The sequence below is a fragment of the Lontra canadensis genome, unplaced genomic scaffold (genome assembly GCF_010015895.1).
Source record: "Lontra canadensis isolate GAN:19392208 unplaced genomic scaffold, GSC_riverotter_1.0 scaffold2, whole genome shotgun sequence".
In the NCBI taxonomy this organism is placed as follows: Eukaryota; Metazoa; Chordata; class Mammalia; order Carnivora; family Mustelidae; genus Lontra; species Lontra canadensis.
In genome coordinates this window covers 7,712,514-7,728,990 of record NW_022630996.1, presented here as the reverse complement: position 1 = coordinate 7,728,990, position 16,477 = coordinate 7,712,514, and the positions used below count along the sequence as shown (strand labels likewise).

At 39.3% G+C, this 16,477-nt stretch overlaps 1 protein-coding gene across 4 annotated transcripts in view; it reads left to right on the top strand.

Annotated features, from left to right (window-relative positions):
• Positions 1-15,960, top strand: part of TTC26 (tetratricopeptide repeat domain 26) — a 45,303-nt gene extending 29,343 nt beyond the window's left edge. For 2 of the 4 annotated variants that reach the window (XM_032868196.1, XM_032868206.1), the window contains exons 13-18: positions 1,117-1,205; positions 1,830-1,913; positions 3,178-3,247; positions 4,069-4,175; positions 11,417-11,550; positions 14,656-15,960. In XM_032868196.1, the coding sequence (XP_032724087.1) occupies positions 1,117-1,205; positions 1,830-1,913; positions 3,178-3,247; positions 4,069-4,175; positions 11,417-11,550; positions 14,656-14,767 (596 nt within the window). In that variant the 3' untranslated portion in view covers positions 14,768-15,960. Of the gene's footprint in view, positions 1-1,116; positions 1,206-1,829; positions 1,914-3,177; positions 3,248-4,068; positions 4,176-7,285; positions 8,022-11,416; positions 11,551-14,655 lie in introns of those variants that run through there. The other 2 variants (XM_032868214.1, XM_032868222.1) reach the window with 2 other exon arrangements.
• The last annotated feature ends 517 nt before the right edge of the window (positions 15,961-16,477 follow it).

Below are 16,477 nucleotides of genomic sequence, written 5' to 3'. Positions count from 1 at the left end.
GTCATTTGCCTTTTAATTTTGCCTATGCTATCTTTTCAGATGTAAAATATTTAAATCTTATTGAAGCTTATCTTTTTAAAATGATATTTTACATGGGTATCTAGCTTAGAAAGTGCTTTCATGCCCCCACAGTTATATAATATTCACTTATATTTTCCATCAGTAGTTTGTTGCTTTATTTTATTATTAAAGTATTGATTTAATCGGTCAAGATTGAGTGTAAGATTTCAGAAAAGGCTATTAAAAGGGCTGATAGTTAGCCAGTATGGACTGGTATGACTGTTTGTACCAGTTGTCTAGAGCCAGCATGAACAGTATTTGTGGTGAACTAGTTGTGAAACATTTTTATCACCCCCGGATATTCATTTTCTTTCAGATGTTTCACCAAAACCATTTATTGAATAATACTTCCTTTCTTCATTTGACTCATTCATACAACAAAAATTTATTGAAGTGTTGGGAATATAGTAAACAAAATAAGTCTTCCATCCTTGTAGAGCATACAGTCCAGTTGGACAGACAATAAACACAATAAAGAAAGTAGTTATATAGTATATCTGACTGTGATAAGTGCTACGGGGGAAAAATTGAACAGAGCAAGAATGAATAGGAGTGCCAGTGCCAAGGGTGAGGGGTTATACTCATTCTCTACTATCTGAAACAGGAATCTAATAACAGACAGAAAGTTGGACCAGATGGTTCCATGACAAATGATTTCTCCATTTGAGACTAGAAGTGCTAGGTTGTCTTAGATGAGTGATGATGGAGACGAAGACATGATAGTTGAATGTGCATGTGTCAGAGTGGGTGAGAGACTCAAAGCCTTGGAAGAACATCTGATGAATACTGTATCCTGCATGGTGTGTGTTCATTCTGGAGTCTGTGAGTTAGCCCTGTGAGAGATTATTGGCTACTCTCAAGCACAGTAACCTCCATTATACTGAGGTTTTGTCCCCTAAATAGAATCTGTAATTTCAGAATCTGGAAAGATGTCTTGTAGTACATTCCTATCTCTAAATTATAAAGTAACCAAATTTTCAGCCAAAGAGAACTTTCAGTTTCATGAATATACCTGAATAAGTTTAATAATAAGTTTCTTTTCCCATTCCATTTCAGATACAATACCTGGGAGGCAGTGCATGGCTTCCTGTTTCTTTCTGCTTAAGCAATTTGATGATGTCTTGATTTACCTCAACTCATTTAAGGTCAGTGTAGAATTTTCTAGATGAGTTTGTCTACAAAATACTATATATAATGTGTCAGAAGTAAGATATTTTTAGAGGGACGCCTGGGTGATTCAGCTGGTTAAGAGTCTGCTTTCGGCTCAGGTCATGATCAGTCCTGGGATCAAGTCCCACATTTGGGATCCTTGCTTAGCTGGGAGCCTACTTCTCCCTCTGCCTGCTGCTCCCCCTGCTTTGTGTTCTCTCTCTCCCTCTGATAAATAAATAAAATCTTAAAAAAAAAATAAATAGGGGCACCTGGGTGGCTCAGTGGGTTAAAGCCTCTGCCTTCGGCTCAGGTCATGGTCTCAGGGTCCTGGGATGGAGCCCCACATCGGGCTCTCTGCTCAGCGGGGAGCCTGCTTCCCTTCCTCTCTCTCTGCCTGCCTCTCTGCCTACTTGTGATCTTTGTCAAATAAATAAATAAAATCTTTAAAATAAATAAATAAATAAAATCTTAAACTTTTAGAGATGGCCCTTTTACTACAGTGGCATCGATGGTGTCAGCTAATTCCTTAAAATTATTTTTGAGTTTATCTAGTATAACTGATATGTTATATTGGTATGTTAATATTCAATGTGACCTATTCTTGGGATGTTTTTCAGAGTTACTTCTACAACGATGACATCTTTAACTTTAATTATGCCCAAGCCAAAGCTGCCACAGGCAATACAAGTGAGGGCGAAGAGGTGGGTACATGCTTTTGATGAATTCAAATGTTTCTATTTAAAAACATGATTATCTTTTAACTTTTTGAGGAATTCCCATACTGTTTTCCAGAGTGAAACAAAATAGATGGACATAGAGGAAAGAAGAAAAAAGAGAGGCAAACCATAAAACAGTCTTAACAATAAAGAACAAACTCTGGGGGTTACTGGAGGGGAAGGGTGAGGGATGGGCTAAATGGGTGATGGGAATTACGGAGTGCACTTGTGCTGAGCACTGAGTGTTGTAAAGTGTTGAATCCCTGAATTCTACAACTGAAAGTAATATTACACTGCATATTAAAACTGGAATTTAAATAAAAACTTGAAAAAATATAACAACATTTTTATCTCTTTCTCACTGAAATAAAATGTTCAGGGGCAAAGGATTATGAAAAGTTCCTTTGTCCTTAGGTTACATTAAGAAGTACAGTGTGAAGGGACATATAGATTTTTTAACCATATTACTATTTTCCTTTTTCTGCTCTATTTTATAAAAGCATAACATACATTGAGAAAAGTATCCAAATCAAAGTATACAGCTTGATGAATTTTTAAAGTGAACATACCCAAATAATCCGTCCTTAGATCATGAAACAGTATTACCTTAACCCTATAAAAACCCTGTCATCTCATTGTTTGAGTCCGTCCCTTTCTCCCAAGGCTAACCACTATGACTTCTAACTCCCTGAATTGATTTTCCTGAATCATTCAAAGCAATTCAGTTGAATTACTCAATTAGATTTTGTTATTATTGAGCAAGATGTTCCACTTATTATTTCAAATTCTTATTATTTTTCCTTCCATTATGTCTTCTCTGTGAGTTATTTTAAAACGTGTGTCATAATTTTCAAATGTGTCCCAGACTATTTCATTTTGATTTATGACTTAATCATATTGTGGTCATCCACTGTGCTCTGTATTACACCAGTCCTTCAAAATTTGTTGAGACTTGCTTTACTGCCCAGTAACATGATTATGTATCCTTGAACAAAATAGGTGTTATGTGGTTGTTAATTATTCCTTTCAAATCTTCTATATCCTTACCAAATTTCTTCGGCCAGCTTGTGAGATCAGTAACTGAGAGGAGTGTATCAACATCACCACAGTATTGTCCTTTCCTTAGCGTGTAGAGAATTTGACCATCTGGAAGGCGACACTGTGTATTAACCTAAGGCAAGCCGATAAGGTATTTTTACGACAAAAATATCTTCATATTTATTTCTTTTTTTTCTTCTTCTTCTTGCAGGTTTTCCTTTTAATCCAAAGTGAGAAGATGAAAAATGATTACATTTACCTCAGTTGGTTGGCTCGGTGCTGTGAGTCTTCTTTTAAATGTTATAGAGGAATCCTCTTTTTCTTCTCTGTTGCATAATCTTCTGGATGGAAATCACAGTGAAGATTTCTAATTTTGTTTTGTAGAATGAGTAAACACTGAAATTGAGCATCATTAATGCTGCTCTGTGAGGGTGGTCCTGTTCATGTATTATGTACGTTTACCTTGTGATTAGTTCTACCATAACGATGTTGAGCTAGCATGAACAGTCGTGAAAGATGCCAAGTTTTTCTATCAGCCCTGTTAAAGTTTCCAGAATGTCAGCTTACAGGGTTCTTTGTTAAGTGATACTGTTTTGCTAATTTTACCTTTTCATTATGAAGCAGGCCTGAGAAGTGACAAAATGTCAAAAACATAATATTTTGTATATTATGTAACCTACAATCTCTTTCCCTCTCCCTTCATTATCTTTTCTTGCTTCTTTTTTTCCCCCTGCATTTCAAATGTTCACAGAGTGTTTAAAATCAGGAGAAAGCAGCAATCGGTGTTCTAAATGAGGCTGAAACTATATAAGTAGGGTTGAATGAATGATACATGACGTTTAAGCAGATGAGCAAAGGGACCAACTGGAAATCAACCCAGTCTAGAAAGATATAATCATGTGAATCCTAACTTAAGTATTGTACATATGGTAGAGTTCTGATGGAGAATCAGCTTAATGCTAACATTGCAAACTTTCTACATGAGTGATGTTTACCAATTCTTTGTCTGTTTGGAAACTAGAACCAAAACCAAAGAATAGCAAGATGCAGAATTGTATTTCCTATACATTTAAGAGGCAAAAATCTTTCTTTCCTTTTGTAGATATCATGAACAAGAAACCAAGACTAGCCTGGGAACTTTATCTTAAGATGGAAACCTCTGGCGAGTCGTTTAGCCTCTTACAGCTCATTGCTAATGACTGCTACAAGGTGAGTCTGAGTGAGAGCTAAAGGGAAAACTGAAGATTAGTCTCACGTGCTACACTAATTAATTATTAGGGAGAAGTGTCCTAGAGATGAAATGGTCATTGGTAAGAGGATTCACATAGAACTACCAGAAATGTCATCCCTGGGCTCCCAGCTGGCTCAGTTGGAAGAACATGGGACTCTTGATCTCAGGGTTGTGACTTCAAGCCCCACATTGGGTGTAGAGATTACTTAAAAATAAAATCTTTGGGGGTGGTTCAGTGGTTCAGTGGGTTAAAGTCTCTGTCTTCAGCTCAGGTCATGATCCCTGGGTCCTGGGATCGAGCCCCGCATCAGGGTCTCTGCTCAGCAGGGATCCTGCTTCCCCCCAACCCAGCCCCACCGCCTGCCTGCCTCTCTGCCTACTTGTGATCTCTGTCTGTCAAATAAATAAATACAATCTTTAAAATAAAGTATTAAAAAATAATAAAATCTTTAGGGGCACCTGGGTGGTTCAGTTGGTTTGGTGGCTGACTCATGATCTCAGCTCAGGTCATAATCTCGTCACGAGTTCAGGCCCGTGTTGGGCTCCATGTTGGGAGCTTAAATAAATAAATAAAATTTTTAAAAAAGAAAATGGAATGTCATCCCTTTTATGAACAAAATGAGCTCAGAGATAGCATTTCAGGGTTTTACATGTATATCAAGTATGTATACATAAAAATGAAATATGAAACAATATATATGAAACAATGATTTAGAGAGGTGGTTTTAGATTTCTAAAGGTCGTATGTGAGTCTTTAGATACCATCCAAGTAGAGATATTCATCTGGTAGTTGGAAACTTGGTTCTGAAGCTCAAGAAAGATGTCTTCCGACATCTAGAGACATAGATTTGGAGAACTCATCAGCATTTCAATAGTAATTAAAGCCCTGGAAAAATGATTACCCAGGTAGGGAAGAAAAGTGAGAAGACTAAGAGTTGCAAACCAAACCTTGGGGAATACTTAAGTGCAAATTGTAGGCAGGAGAGACAAAGGAACTAGAAAAAGAGAATAAAAAAGCAATCAGATTTAGTAAAGGACTGGGACTCTATGTGTGTATGCGGGAGTGGGTCTGTGTATGTGTGTGTGGCGGTGGGGGTGGAGTTGGAAAGGAAGGGAGAAGGAGGGAGGACTTTTGGGTCCTATCCTATAGATAAAAAGCTTTTTGACAAATTAGCCTCAAATTCTGGAAATTCCTTTTTTTGGAATATTTCTTTCTGTCCAAAGACAGACAGATGTTACGTAAATAGAGTCTAGTGTTAAATTAATTAATAATAGCTCATTTTGAAGTGAATCATTACTAAAATAAAGCAAATCACCATCACTGGAAAAGGTTTTAAAACATAGGAAACTTAAAAATGCTTAACATGACTTAGTAGATGCAAATGACATTCAGTGAGTTAGAGGAGGCAGAGGGAAAGAAAACATTCAGAGAGGTTTACCTTTTTACCTTTAGTTCAGTTGTAAATATATTAAATCTGAAGTGTGTTTGTGGCTCTGGGGAGAGATAGTACATGTGGGAAATTATCAGGGTGAGCCTGGAGCTCAGGTGTTCATGTGAAAGGTCAGGATTAGAAATGTAGTTTTAGAAGTTAATAGGGGCACCTGGATTGCTCAGTCAGTTAAGCATCCAATTCTTGATTTTGGCACAGGTCATGATCCCGGGGTCGTGAAATTGGCTCCGCGTGCTGGGCATGGATCCTGCTTAGGATTCTCTCTCTCCTCTCCTCCCTCCTCTCTGCCCCTCCCCTTTACCCACCTATGTGTATGCTCTCTCTCTTAAAAAAAAAAAAAAAAAAAGACAGAGATAGAGAGAGAAAGAGAGAAGGAAAAAAAGTTAGCAGTAGTTAATGGTGGTGGTGGTGATAGTATTAGGAGTAATAGGAGTAGCAGAAGCAGCAGAGGATGGGAGAGAATTGAGGTTAACCAGTGAATGGGATGAGGAACCACATGGACACCAGTGCTTAAAGGATAGGTAGAGTGACAGAGACAGAGGGAGAAGATGGACATAAAAGAAAGAAAAGAACCAGGAGGGGGAGAAAAGTACTCTTCATTCCTGTTTTTCTTGTTCCTGTTATATCAAAAGCCAGGAAAAGAGGATGTCAAATATGCAACCTGATGGAGCTGTATGAGATTTGAGAAAACAGTAGTGGGTAGAGAAGAGAATGAGATTAGAAAGCAGACTCAGTGAGTGTAGACCACAGTAAGGGAGAAATGTGTTGCTAACTTAAAAGGGAAAACAAGGTTATGGATTTGGGGTTGGGAAGTATTTTTGCAGGTGGAGGGAGAGTTTTTTTCTTTTAGAATAGAAGTTAAGAGTGTATCTTTACACAGAGGAGCTGTTGAACAGTGAGTTTAAAGATCCAAGAAAGTAGGAACATTTCTGATGGAGGAAGACCCTAAAAGAGATGAGAGGAAGATGAGGTAAAGATCAAAGGAAGATAACAACCTTGAAAAACAATTTAGCATAACCTACTGTCTCAGTGGTCCCATGGCCACCCACTGCTTTGGTGAGTCACTGGAAGGGTTCACATGACTCAGAGTTACACTTGTGGCTAAGACTTATTATAATACAGAAAAGGCAAGAAAAAGACATGTATAGCAGAAGACTGGAGAGGTGAAGCCTAGACTTTTTTGCCCTCCCTCTCTGCTAATTGCACAATCACATCTTTCTCCAGCTGCAAACTACAGAGACATGTGCAAGATATCCAGGAAAAACAGAAAAAGCAAATAGGAAAAAAAAAATGGCAAAATTAAGTCCTAACATGGCAATAATTGCATTAAATGTAAATGGTCTAAATATACCAATTAAAAGACAGACATTGACTTTTTTTTTTTTTAAGATTTGTATTTATTTGACAGACAGATCACAAGTAGGCAGAGAGGCAGGCAGAGAGAGAGAGGAGGAGGAGGCAGGCTTCCTGCTGAGCCAAGAGCCCGATGTGAGGCTCGATCCCAGGACTCTGGGATCATGACCTGAGCCGAAGGCAGAGGCTTTAACCACTGAGCCACCCAGGCGCCCCCAGACATTGACTTTTATGGATAAAAAAGTGGATAAAAAACCATAACTAAACTATGTGCTTTTTACCAGAAACTCAATTCAAATACAATGACATAAGTAGGTTGAAAGTAAAAAGATGAAAAAGATAATATACTGTGAAATAGGCAGTTTTGTTAACAAACAAACATATGCTTAACATATGATCCAGCAATCACTTTCCTGGGCATTTATCCCAAAGAAATGAAACCTTGTGTCTACACAAATACCTATTCCCAATGTCAACAGCAGTTCTATTTGTAATAACCAAAAACTGGAAGTAATCCAAGTGTCCTATAGTAGTGAATGGTTAAACAAACTGGTTTGGCATGGACTACTATTCATTAATAAACAGGAATGGTGATGATAAGCCTGACTCCATTTCTCGATGTTTGACTGTTGACAGCTTTTAAGCCTCACCCTTTCCTCTTCCCCTTATGCCCCACATCTGGACAAAGTGATAAGAAGTGCTAGTCCCTTCTCTGATGCCATCAAGTGGTTCAAACCACACAAGCCCCTGTTCCTGCTTGGGAACCTCATCCCAACCCCACCCCCAACCACAATAAAAACCCAGCCAGTCTTCTTGCTTGCTCTCTCAGGCCATTTTGAACCTGCTTGAGAGGCCTGGCCTACTTCCCACGGACCTCAATTATATAAGTAATAAATCTTTCCATGCTCTCTGGGTGTGGCAATATCGCTCTTGACATACAAACCAAACTTTGGGTGGAGGTCCCACCTGCTTTTTCAGAGTTATATAATAGGAGCAAACTATTGGTACACACAGTAACTCGGATTTATATTTTTTTTATTTATTTTTTATTTTTTTATTTTTTTTAAAGATTTTATTTATTTATTTGACAGAGATCACAAGTAGATGGAGAGGCAGGCTGAGAGAGAGAGAGAGAGAGAGAGGGAAGCAGGCTCCCCGCTGAGCAGAGAGCCCGATGCGGGACTCGATCCCAGGACCCTGAGATCATGACCTGAGCTGAAGGCAGAGGCTCAACCCACAGAGCCACCCAGGTGCCCCACTTCAGATTTATTTTTTAAAGATTTTATTTATTTCTTTGAGAGAGAGAGCACCAGTCGGGGAGCAGCAGAGGGAGATGGAGAAACAGACTCCCCACTGAGCAGGGAGCCCAATGCGGGGCTTGATCCCAGGACTCCGGGACCATGACCTGACCCGAAGGCAGACACTTAACCAACTGAGCCACCAAGGCAACCCTAACTATCTTTTTTTTTTTTTTTTAACTTTATTTGTCAGAGAGAGAGAGAGCGCATGCAGGGGAAACAGCGCGTGGAGGGAAAGCAGGCTCCCTGCTGAGCAAGGAGCCTTATGTTGGACTCTATCCCAGGGCCCTGGGATCATGACCTTAGCTGAAAGTAGACACTTAACTGACTGAGCCACCCAGGCATTCCATAACTCAGATTTTTTTTAACTGAAGTATAGTTATACACAATATCACATTAGTTTCAGGTGTACAGCATAGTGATTCAACAATGCTATGCTCACAAGTATAGCTACTATCTGTCACCATACACTATTATAAACCATTGACTATATTTCCTATGCTGTACCAAAATAACTTGGATTAACAAGGAATAACAAGGACATTATGCTGAGTGAAAAAGCCAATCTCAAAGGGTCCTGTACTGCTTGATTTCATATATATACGTATATATGACATTTGTGAAATTACAGAATTGTAGAGATGTAGAACAAATTGGTGATTGCCGGGGGTTAGGGCTGGTGAGCAGGGAGGGGAGCACACATGACTGACTATTTACAGGTAGCACAGCCTTGTGGTGATGGAATAGTTCTGTATCTTGATAGCAATGCTAGTTACGTGAGTCTACACATTTGATAAAATGACAGAACTATACGCACGCACTGTAGCAATGTCAACTTCCTGGTTTCGATCCTGTGATATTGCACTAAGGTAAGCTGTAACTGTGGGAATTGGGTGAAAGGAACATGGGACTTCTTTGTACTATCTTCATAATTTCCTGTAAATCTAGGATTATTTCAAAATAAAATGTTCTAAGAAATGAACCAACCAGAGTTATATCCAGCAATATAGATGCATCTTAACATATGTAAGACAAAAAAGAATATTTATGGTATTCATAGAGATAAAATTTTGAGAGGCAAAATTTAATTATATTGTCTAAAGGTATATACATAAAACTGTAAAAGAAAAAGCCAAAGATTTTGACAGTCAAAAACTGATGACCATGGGGTGCCTGGGTGGCTCAGTGGGTTAAAGCCTCTGCCTTCGGCTCAGGTCATGATCCCAGGGTCCTGGGATCGAGCCCCACATCGGGCTCTCTGCTCAGTAGGGAGCCTGCTTCCTCTTTTCTCTCTGCCTGCCTCTCTGCCTACTTGTGATCTCTGTCAAATAAATAAATAAAATCTTTAAAAAAAAAAAAACAAAAAACTGATGACCAAAAAAGTTGGAATAGTAGTTGCTTCTGGAAGGAAGGAGAAGGTTGTGGTCTGGAAGGGAAACACAGAGCTTCTGTTTTGCTGTCAAAGTCTTGTTTCTTGGGACGCCTGGGTGGCTCAGTTGGTTGGGCGGCTGCCTTCGGCTCAGGTCATGATCCCAGCGTCCTGGGATCGAGTCCCACATCAGGCTCCTTGCTCGGCAGGGAGCCTGCTTCTCCCTCTGCCTCTGTATGCCTGTGCTCGCTCTCTCTCCCTCTGTCTCTGACAAATAAATAAATAAAATCTTTAAAAAAAAAAAAAAAAAGTCTTGTTTCTTGACCTAGGTGATGGTTACATTTGCATTCAGGTAATAGGCATTAAACTGTACATTTGTGTTTCACTGTTCACATTGTTATTTCACCAAAAGTAATTTGAATAGATCATAGGAAGAAGGATTAACCTTGAAAAGTAATAGGAACACTTCTTCCTGTGAAATGGGCAGAAATGAGGGAAGGATCAATGAGAATACAAATTAATTTGAACTGGAGGGAGGAAAGTTGTGTTTTCCCTGAAAGACAGAAAAACGCTAAGAGTGCAATAGAGATTTTCAGGAAATTGGCAAAGGTTTAGAACAACAGTTTACAGGAATGGAGAGGTAATTCAACCACCCTGAACAAGAGGGATGGCCCAGTAGTTTGAAGCCTTCAGCGAAATGGCAACACTACATTTATAATGGCCGGTCAACAAAACTCATCTAGGGGCACCTGGGTGGCTCAGTCGATTAAGCATCTGCCTTCGGCTCAGGTCGTGATCCCAGAGTGATCCCAGAAACCTAGGATTGAACCCCGCATCAGGCTCCCTGCTCAGCGGGGAGTCTGCTTCTCCCTCTCCCTCTGCCTGTCACTCCCCTTGCTTGTGCTCTCTCAATCTCTGTCAAATAAATAAATGAAATCTTTTTTAAAAAAGAAAGAAATGGGGCACCTGGGTGGCTCAGTGGGTTAAAGCCTCTGCCTTCGGCTCAGGTCATGATCCCAGGGTCCTGGGATCGAGCCCCACATCGGGATCTCTGCTCAGTGGGCAGCCTGCTTCCTCCTCTCTCTCTGTGTGCCTCTCTGCCTACTTGTGATCTCTGTCAAATAAATAAATAAAGAAAAAAAAATACTCGTCTAAAGAGAATTTAGTGGTATTAGACATGCACTATGAGGCCAAGGAAATGTGTCATATATTTGGGAAAGAGGTCTGTCAAAATGAATTAAACATTTAGAAGATTTGGTGTTTAGTAGTATCCATCTAGGCATTTTGAGAATTTAGGAACAAGGTCAGGGAAAATAATGTTCTCTTGGGTTGAACTTGATCAGATTAGCATAAAATGAACGATAGTAGTCATCTACAGAATGTATGAAGGAAACCAGAAAGATACCCTGCTCAAATCACAATCATCAGTTTATCAAGATCATACTATAATTAGAAGAAATGATAAATGTGTTGATTATAGCATAATTTGACTGTATGTAGAAAAAAATGTTATATTGTTGAAAACTGGATGAAGGTAAGTTGATGTAAATCGAACCATGTCTCAAATTGTGAGTTTCCTTTTTGTTTTAATAAGAAATTGAAATTCTATCTAGTTTGCTAACCGATAATGTTATCACTAACCATACACTTTTTTATACTGTTCTTTTTAACAGTATCTTTACATTTAGTTTCATTCTGTGCAATCTTTTTTGAATATAAGTATTATCACAATATTTTCTTTTAATCAGATGGGCCAGTTCTACTATTCAGCCAAAGCTTTTGATGTCCTAGAGAGGCTGGATCCCAACCCTGAATATTGGGAAGGCAAGAGGGGTGCCTGTGTGGGCATTTTCCAGATGATCTTAGCTGGAAGAGAACCCAAGTAAGTAATCAGACAAGAGACACTACCTCTGTTCTTTTGCAGGTTTGTGAGGGAAAAGAATTGCTTTCTTGGATGCCATCTTCTAAAAACCCAAAACTGTAATGATGTTTTCTGATGAATAGAAGATTAAGATGTTTCATATTTCTATATGACCTTTTTGCTCCAGAAATTTTTTCATGTTGTAAAATCAGGTCATTCTAAATCATATGTACTAGGGACATTGAGCATACTATAGCTCTCAAATATAAAAGCAATATCTATATTTGGATCCAAATGAATTGTCATTTTCATAGAAGTCTTTTTCAATCTCTTCTATTCGTTCCTTTGCCTATTGGCTTTTTCATGTCTTATAATTTAGGCTTCAAAGAATTAGGAATGGAGTGGATATGGTTGATAATTCTTTTTATTTTTTTCACCTTCCCATATTCCAGGAAGTACCAAGACAGTAGATTATATAAAATTAAATAGCATACAGCTCCACTTGTAACAAAAATGAAAATACTTGAAACTAAATTTGGTTGACTTTTTTTTTAAGATTTCACTTATTTATTTGACAGACAGAGATCACAAGTAGGCAGAGACGCAGGCAGAGAGAGATGGGGGAGAAGCAGGCTTCCTGCTGAGCAGAGTCCCAACTCCGCGCTCAATCACAGGACCCTGAGATCATAACCTGAGCTGAGGGCAGAGACTTAACCCACTGAGCCACCCAGGCACCCTAAATTTGGTTTTCCAAAAATAACTTTGTGGAATCTATTTGTTACTGGTAAATGAATAGGAGATGTGATTATTTTTTGTACATAAATAATCTGTCAAAAATTACTTCCCGAGGTTGCCTGGGTGGCTCAGTGGGTTAAATAAAGCCTCTGCCTTCGGCTCAGGTCATGATCTCAGGGTCCTGGGATCCAGCCCCGCATCGAGCTCTCTGCTTGGTAGGGAGCCTGCTTCTCTATATCTTTCTCTCTCTCTCTCTCTGCCTGCCTCTCTGCCTATTTGTGATCTCTGTCTGTCAAATAAATAAATAAATAAATAAATAAATAAATATTTTAAAAAATTACTTCCTGCCTTGTATTTACTTCCAATCCTAAATACAAATTTAAAGAATTTGATTAGGTGAAAGAAGATGCTTGAGGGAAAAAAGAAATAGAAAATACGAATATACTCTTAGGGAAGAGGATCAACAGGCAGTCACCTGTACATTTGGCAACAGGGAAGTTTTAGTTTGCATTACTTAAAACATGAGCTTTAATTTTAATTAAATTTAAATTACTTAAAATATAAATATTGGGCAGGGGCTTCTGGGTGATTCGGTCAGTTAAGCATCCGATTCTTTTTTTTTATTTTAAAATTTTATTTATTTGAGAGACAGAGTGATCGAGCTAGAGAGAGAGAGTACAAGCTGGGGAAGGGACAGAGCGAGAAAGAAAAGCAGATTCCCTCTGAGCAGGGAGCTCCATGCTGGCTCAATCCCAAGACCCTGGGATCATGACTTGAGCCAAAGGCAGACGCCTAACTGACTGAGCCACCAGGAGCCCCAAGCATCTGAGTCTTCTTTTTTTTTTTTTTCCCAAGCATCCGATTCTTGATCTCAGCTCAGATCTTGAGCTCCGTGTCATGAGTTAAGGTCCCACATTGGGCACCATGCTGAGCTTAAACAAACAAAACCCATAAATACTGGGTATTTGCCCAATCTTGCCCGGAACATTCCTGTCTTCCATATGTATTAATAAATTAATTTTCTTAAAGAAATCATCCATTCCTCTGGCTTTGTAAAATTTTGCAAATATGACTGTGACACCCAATTTATGGTGATTACCATCTTAAACAAAGGAGCACTCGGACTCAGAGAAGTAACTTGTTAGTACCGAGCTAGAATTTGAAACCAACTCTTTGAAGCCAGCTCCTTGATATACCCTCTTTCTACTTGGTTATACAGAATAGACATAGAAATAGAAATACTTATGTCATATTAGGACAGAAAAATTAATAGCATGTATATAGATAGTATAAGTAAATAAGGAAGACTTAGTTTAGTGAAAAGGATTTCATAGAATTTCCATTTTATGGAATATTACTCAGCCATCAGAAAGGATGAATACTGGGGCGCCTGGGTGGCTCAGTGGGTTAAAGCTTCTGCCTTCGGCTCAGGTCATGATCCCAGGGTCCTGGGATCAACCCCCCAAGTCGGGCTCTCTGCTCAGCAGGGAGCCTGCTTCCCTTCCTGTCTCTCTGCCTGCATCTCTGCCTACTTGTGATCTCTGTCTGTCAAATAAATAAATAAAATCTTTAAAAAAAAAAAAAAAGAAAGGATGAGTACTTAACCATTTACATTGACATGGATGGAACTAGAGGGGATTATGCTGGGCAAAACTAGTCAATCAGAGAAAGCGATTATCATATGGGTTCACTCATATGTGGAATATAAGAAACAACACAGAGGATTAGGGGAAAGGAAGGAAAACTGAATGGGAAGTCAACAGAGAGACACAAAAACCATGAGAGACTTTTAACTCTAGGAAACAAACTGAGGGTTGCTGGAGAGGAGGTGGGTGGGAGATGGGGTAACCGGATGATGGGCATTAAGGAGGGCACGTAATGGGATGAGCATTGGATATTAAATGCAACTGATACATTATTGAACACTACATCTGAAACATGAGGTACTAGATGTTGGCTAATTGAATTTAAATTAAAGAAAGAATTCCTGGGGCGCCTGAGTGGCTCAGTGGGTTAAGCCTCTGCCTTCGGCTCAGGTCATGATCTCAGGGTCCTGGGATCAAGTCCCACATCAGGCTCTCTGTTCAGCGGGGAGCCTGCTTCCCCCTCTATCTCTGCCTGCTGCTCTGCCTACTTGTGATCTCTCACTCTCTCTCTCTGTCAAATAAATAAATAAATAAAATCTTTAAAAAAGAAAGAAAGAATTCCTGTTTTACTATGCCACCATAAAAATGGCTTGGAAGTTCATAACTGGCTTGTGAATATGTAGTGACATAGTCTATCACCAAAGACATCCTGCTGGAAGTATGTGAGGAACAAGTACGAGTTCATTTTTCCTCTTAGTTCACACGCTGTATTGACACACTTTGTCCTTTCAAATCTTTTCCTCAGAGAGACCCTTCGAGAAGTGCTCCATTTACTGAGAAGCACGGGTAACACCCAGGTGGAGTATATCATCCGGATCATGAAGAAATGGGCCAAAGAGAACAGAGTGCCTGTCTAAAATAGCTCCAGAGTCCAAGGGAACCAGTCACCACTTGGATGTGTAAATGGAAAGCATTTTCCTCAAGTTTAATATGAAACGCAGGGCTCTGTTCTTTGACATTTCCTTCCTTGCCCCTCGACCCTCAAGATGAGTGACTGACTTGCTTAGAACTAGCCTCCTGGCTGAACTCAGTGCCACGGTCTGCCCTGTGGCCTTTGTATGATCGACTAGCAATAAGACTTTGGACTTGTCTGGTGCCTTTCTTCCAAAAATACTCAGAGAACTCTTACATAATTAACTGACTTTAAGGAGAATGGCATAATTTTTTTAAATATTGGCATTCTGGCATTATCCTCTGGCTGCAATGACAAATGCCTTTAATGCTCAAGAGTCACCATCATTCTGTCATCTTCATCTTAGCCGTCTGTACATTATCCCATTTTACTGGAGAATTCCATAAAGAATTTCATAATGCATTTTTGGATTGGGAGAGCAAAGGTTATAAATAGCGCTATGTTCTAAGAGGGCCAGTAAGATCCTTTATCAAACTCGTTAATAGATAATGGATTCTGGGGATGACTCTTGCAGTAATTCTGATGATAAGTAACATGTTACAGTGGTAACAGGAGTAGTGGAGTTTTTTAAAAGGTGAGTACTATGAAAGCAATTTCTGTGGTACATTGAAAGGTATTCAAGAAATAGTATACAAATTGCATTAGTCACTTCTCCGTTATATTTTAGGGAACAAAATAGGTTAGGGTTTTTTTTCATATATCGTGCTGAATAAAAATCAATTTTGAAAGGAGGGCTACAAAGATTATATATATGCAGTGTGGCTATTTATTAATGTAATGATAACAAAGCGAGAACTATGCAGAGCCCTTTGAGGAACGTCCTGACAGCCGGACTCTGTCCTAAGTCATGGCATATTCCAGCCCCATGTTTCTGAGCTCTCGCAACATATACCTATTATACAACTGAGCAGTTTTAGACTCACAACTGATTTTTCAGAAAATAGACATACATGTTTTTCTGTACCAGATTACCTTTGTTTCTTCTACACCATGTATTTTGTTCCTATGAGTTTAAGGTCCACAGCGTTACAGGTGTACCAAGTGTAGAGCCATCCCTATCCACCATGAGAGCTGAAAGTCCGTCCTAGTTCCTGGAGCACAACAGACAGCTTCGAGACCTCACGTAAGCACTGCTTCGGTGGTCGCACCCGTGTTGCTGGCATGCGCTGTGGCAGAGCTGTACGGAATGGGGCCAGGGCCAGGGCCAGGGGCGGCGCAGGAGAGATCAGTGACTGCAGGTAGCCTCTGCCTTCTGGACAGTTGCAAGGGGTCCTTTCAGTTCCTGTCTTTTATCTTAGATCCAGTTCTAATCAGTTCAGAGCACAAGTCAAAACAAACTGGCGTGAATAACTGAATTTTAGAAAACAAAATTACATCATTTTTTGTATGCCAAAGCTTCTACTTTCTCATTAATGTTGTTCCTACTTTTTCAGTAGTTGGTTCTCGGCATCTAAGGTACTTGGTGGATCCAAGCTGGGCAGAACCTGCTCTAATTTTCGAATTATCTTGTGATTCTTATTAACGCTCACTTAAAATATTAGTAAACATAGTAGTGGAAAAAGAACACCTCTGTGGCTTTTGGCAATGAAATTTGTCTTCCAGTTAATTGCGATTATTTTCAAATCTCCTATACTTGATAAGCTTTTCTACTGAT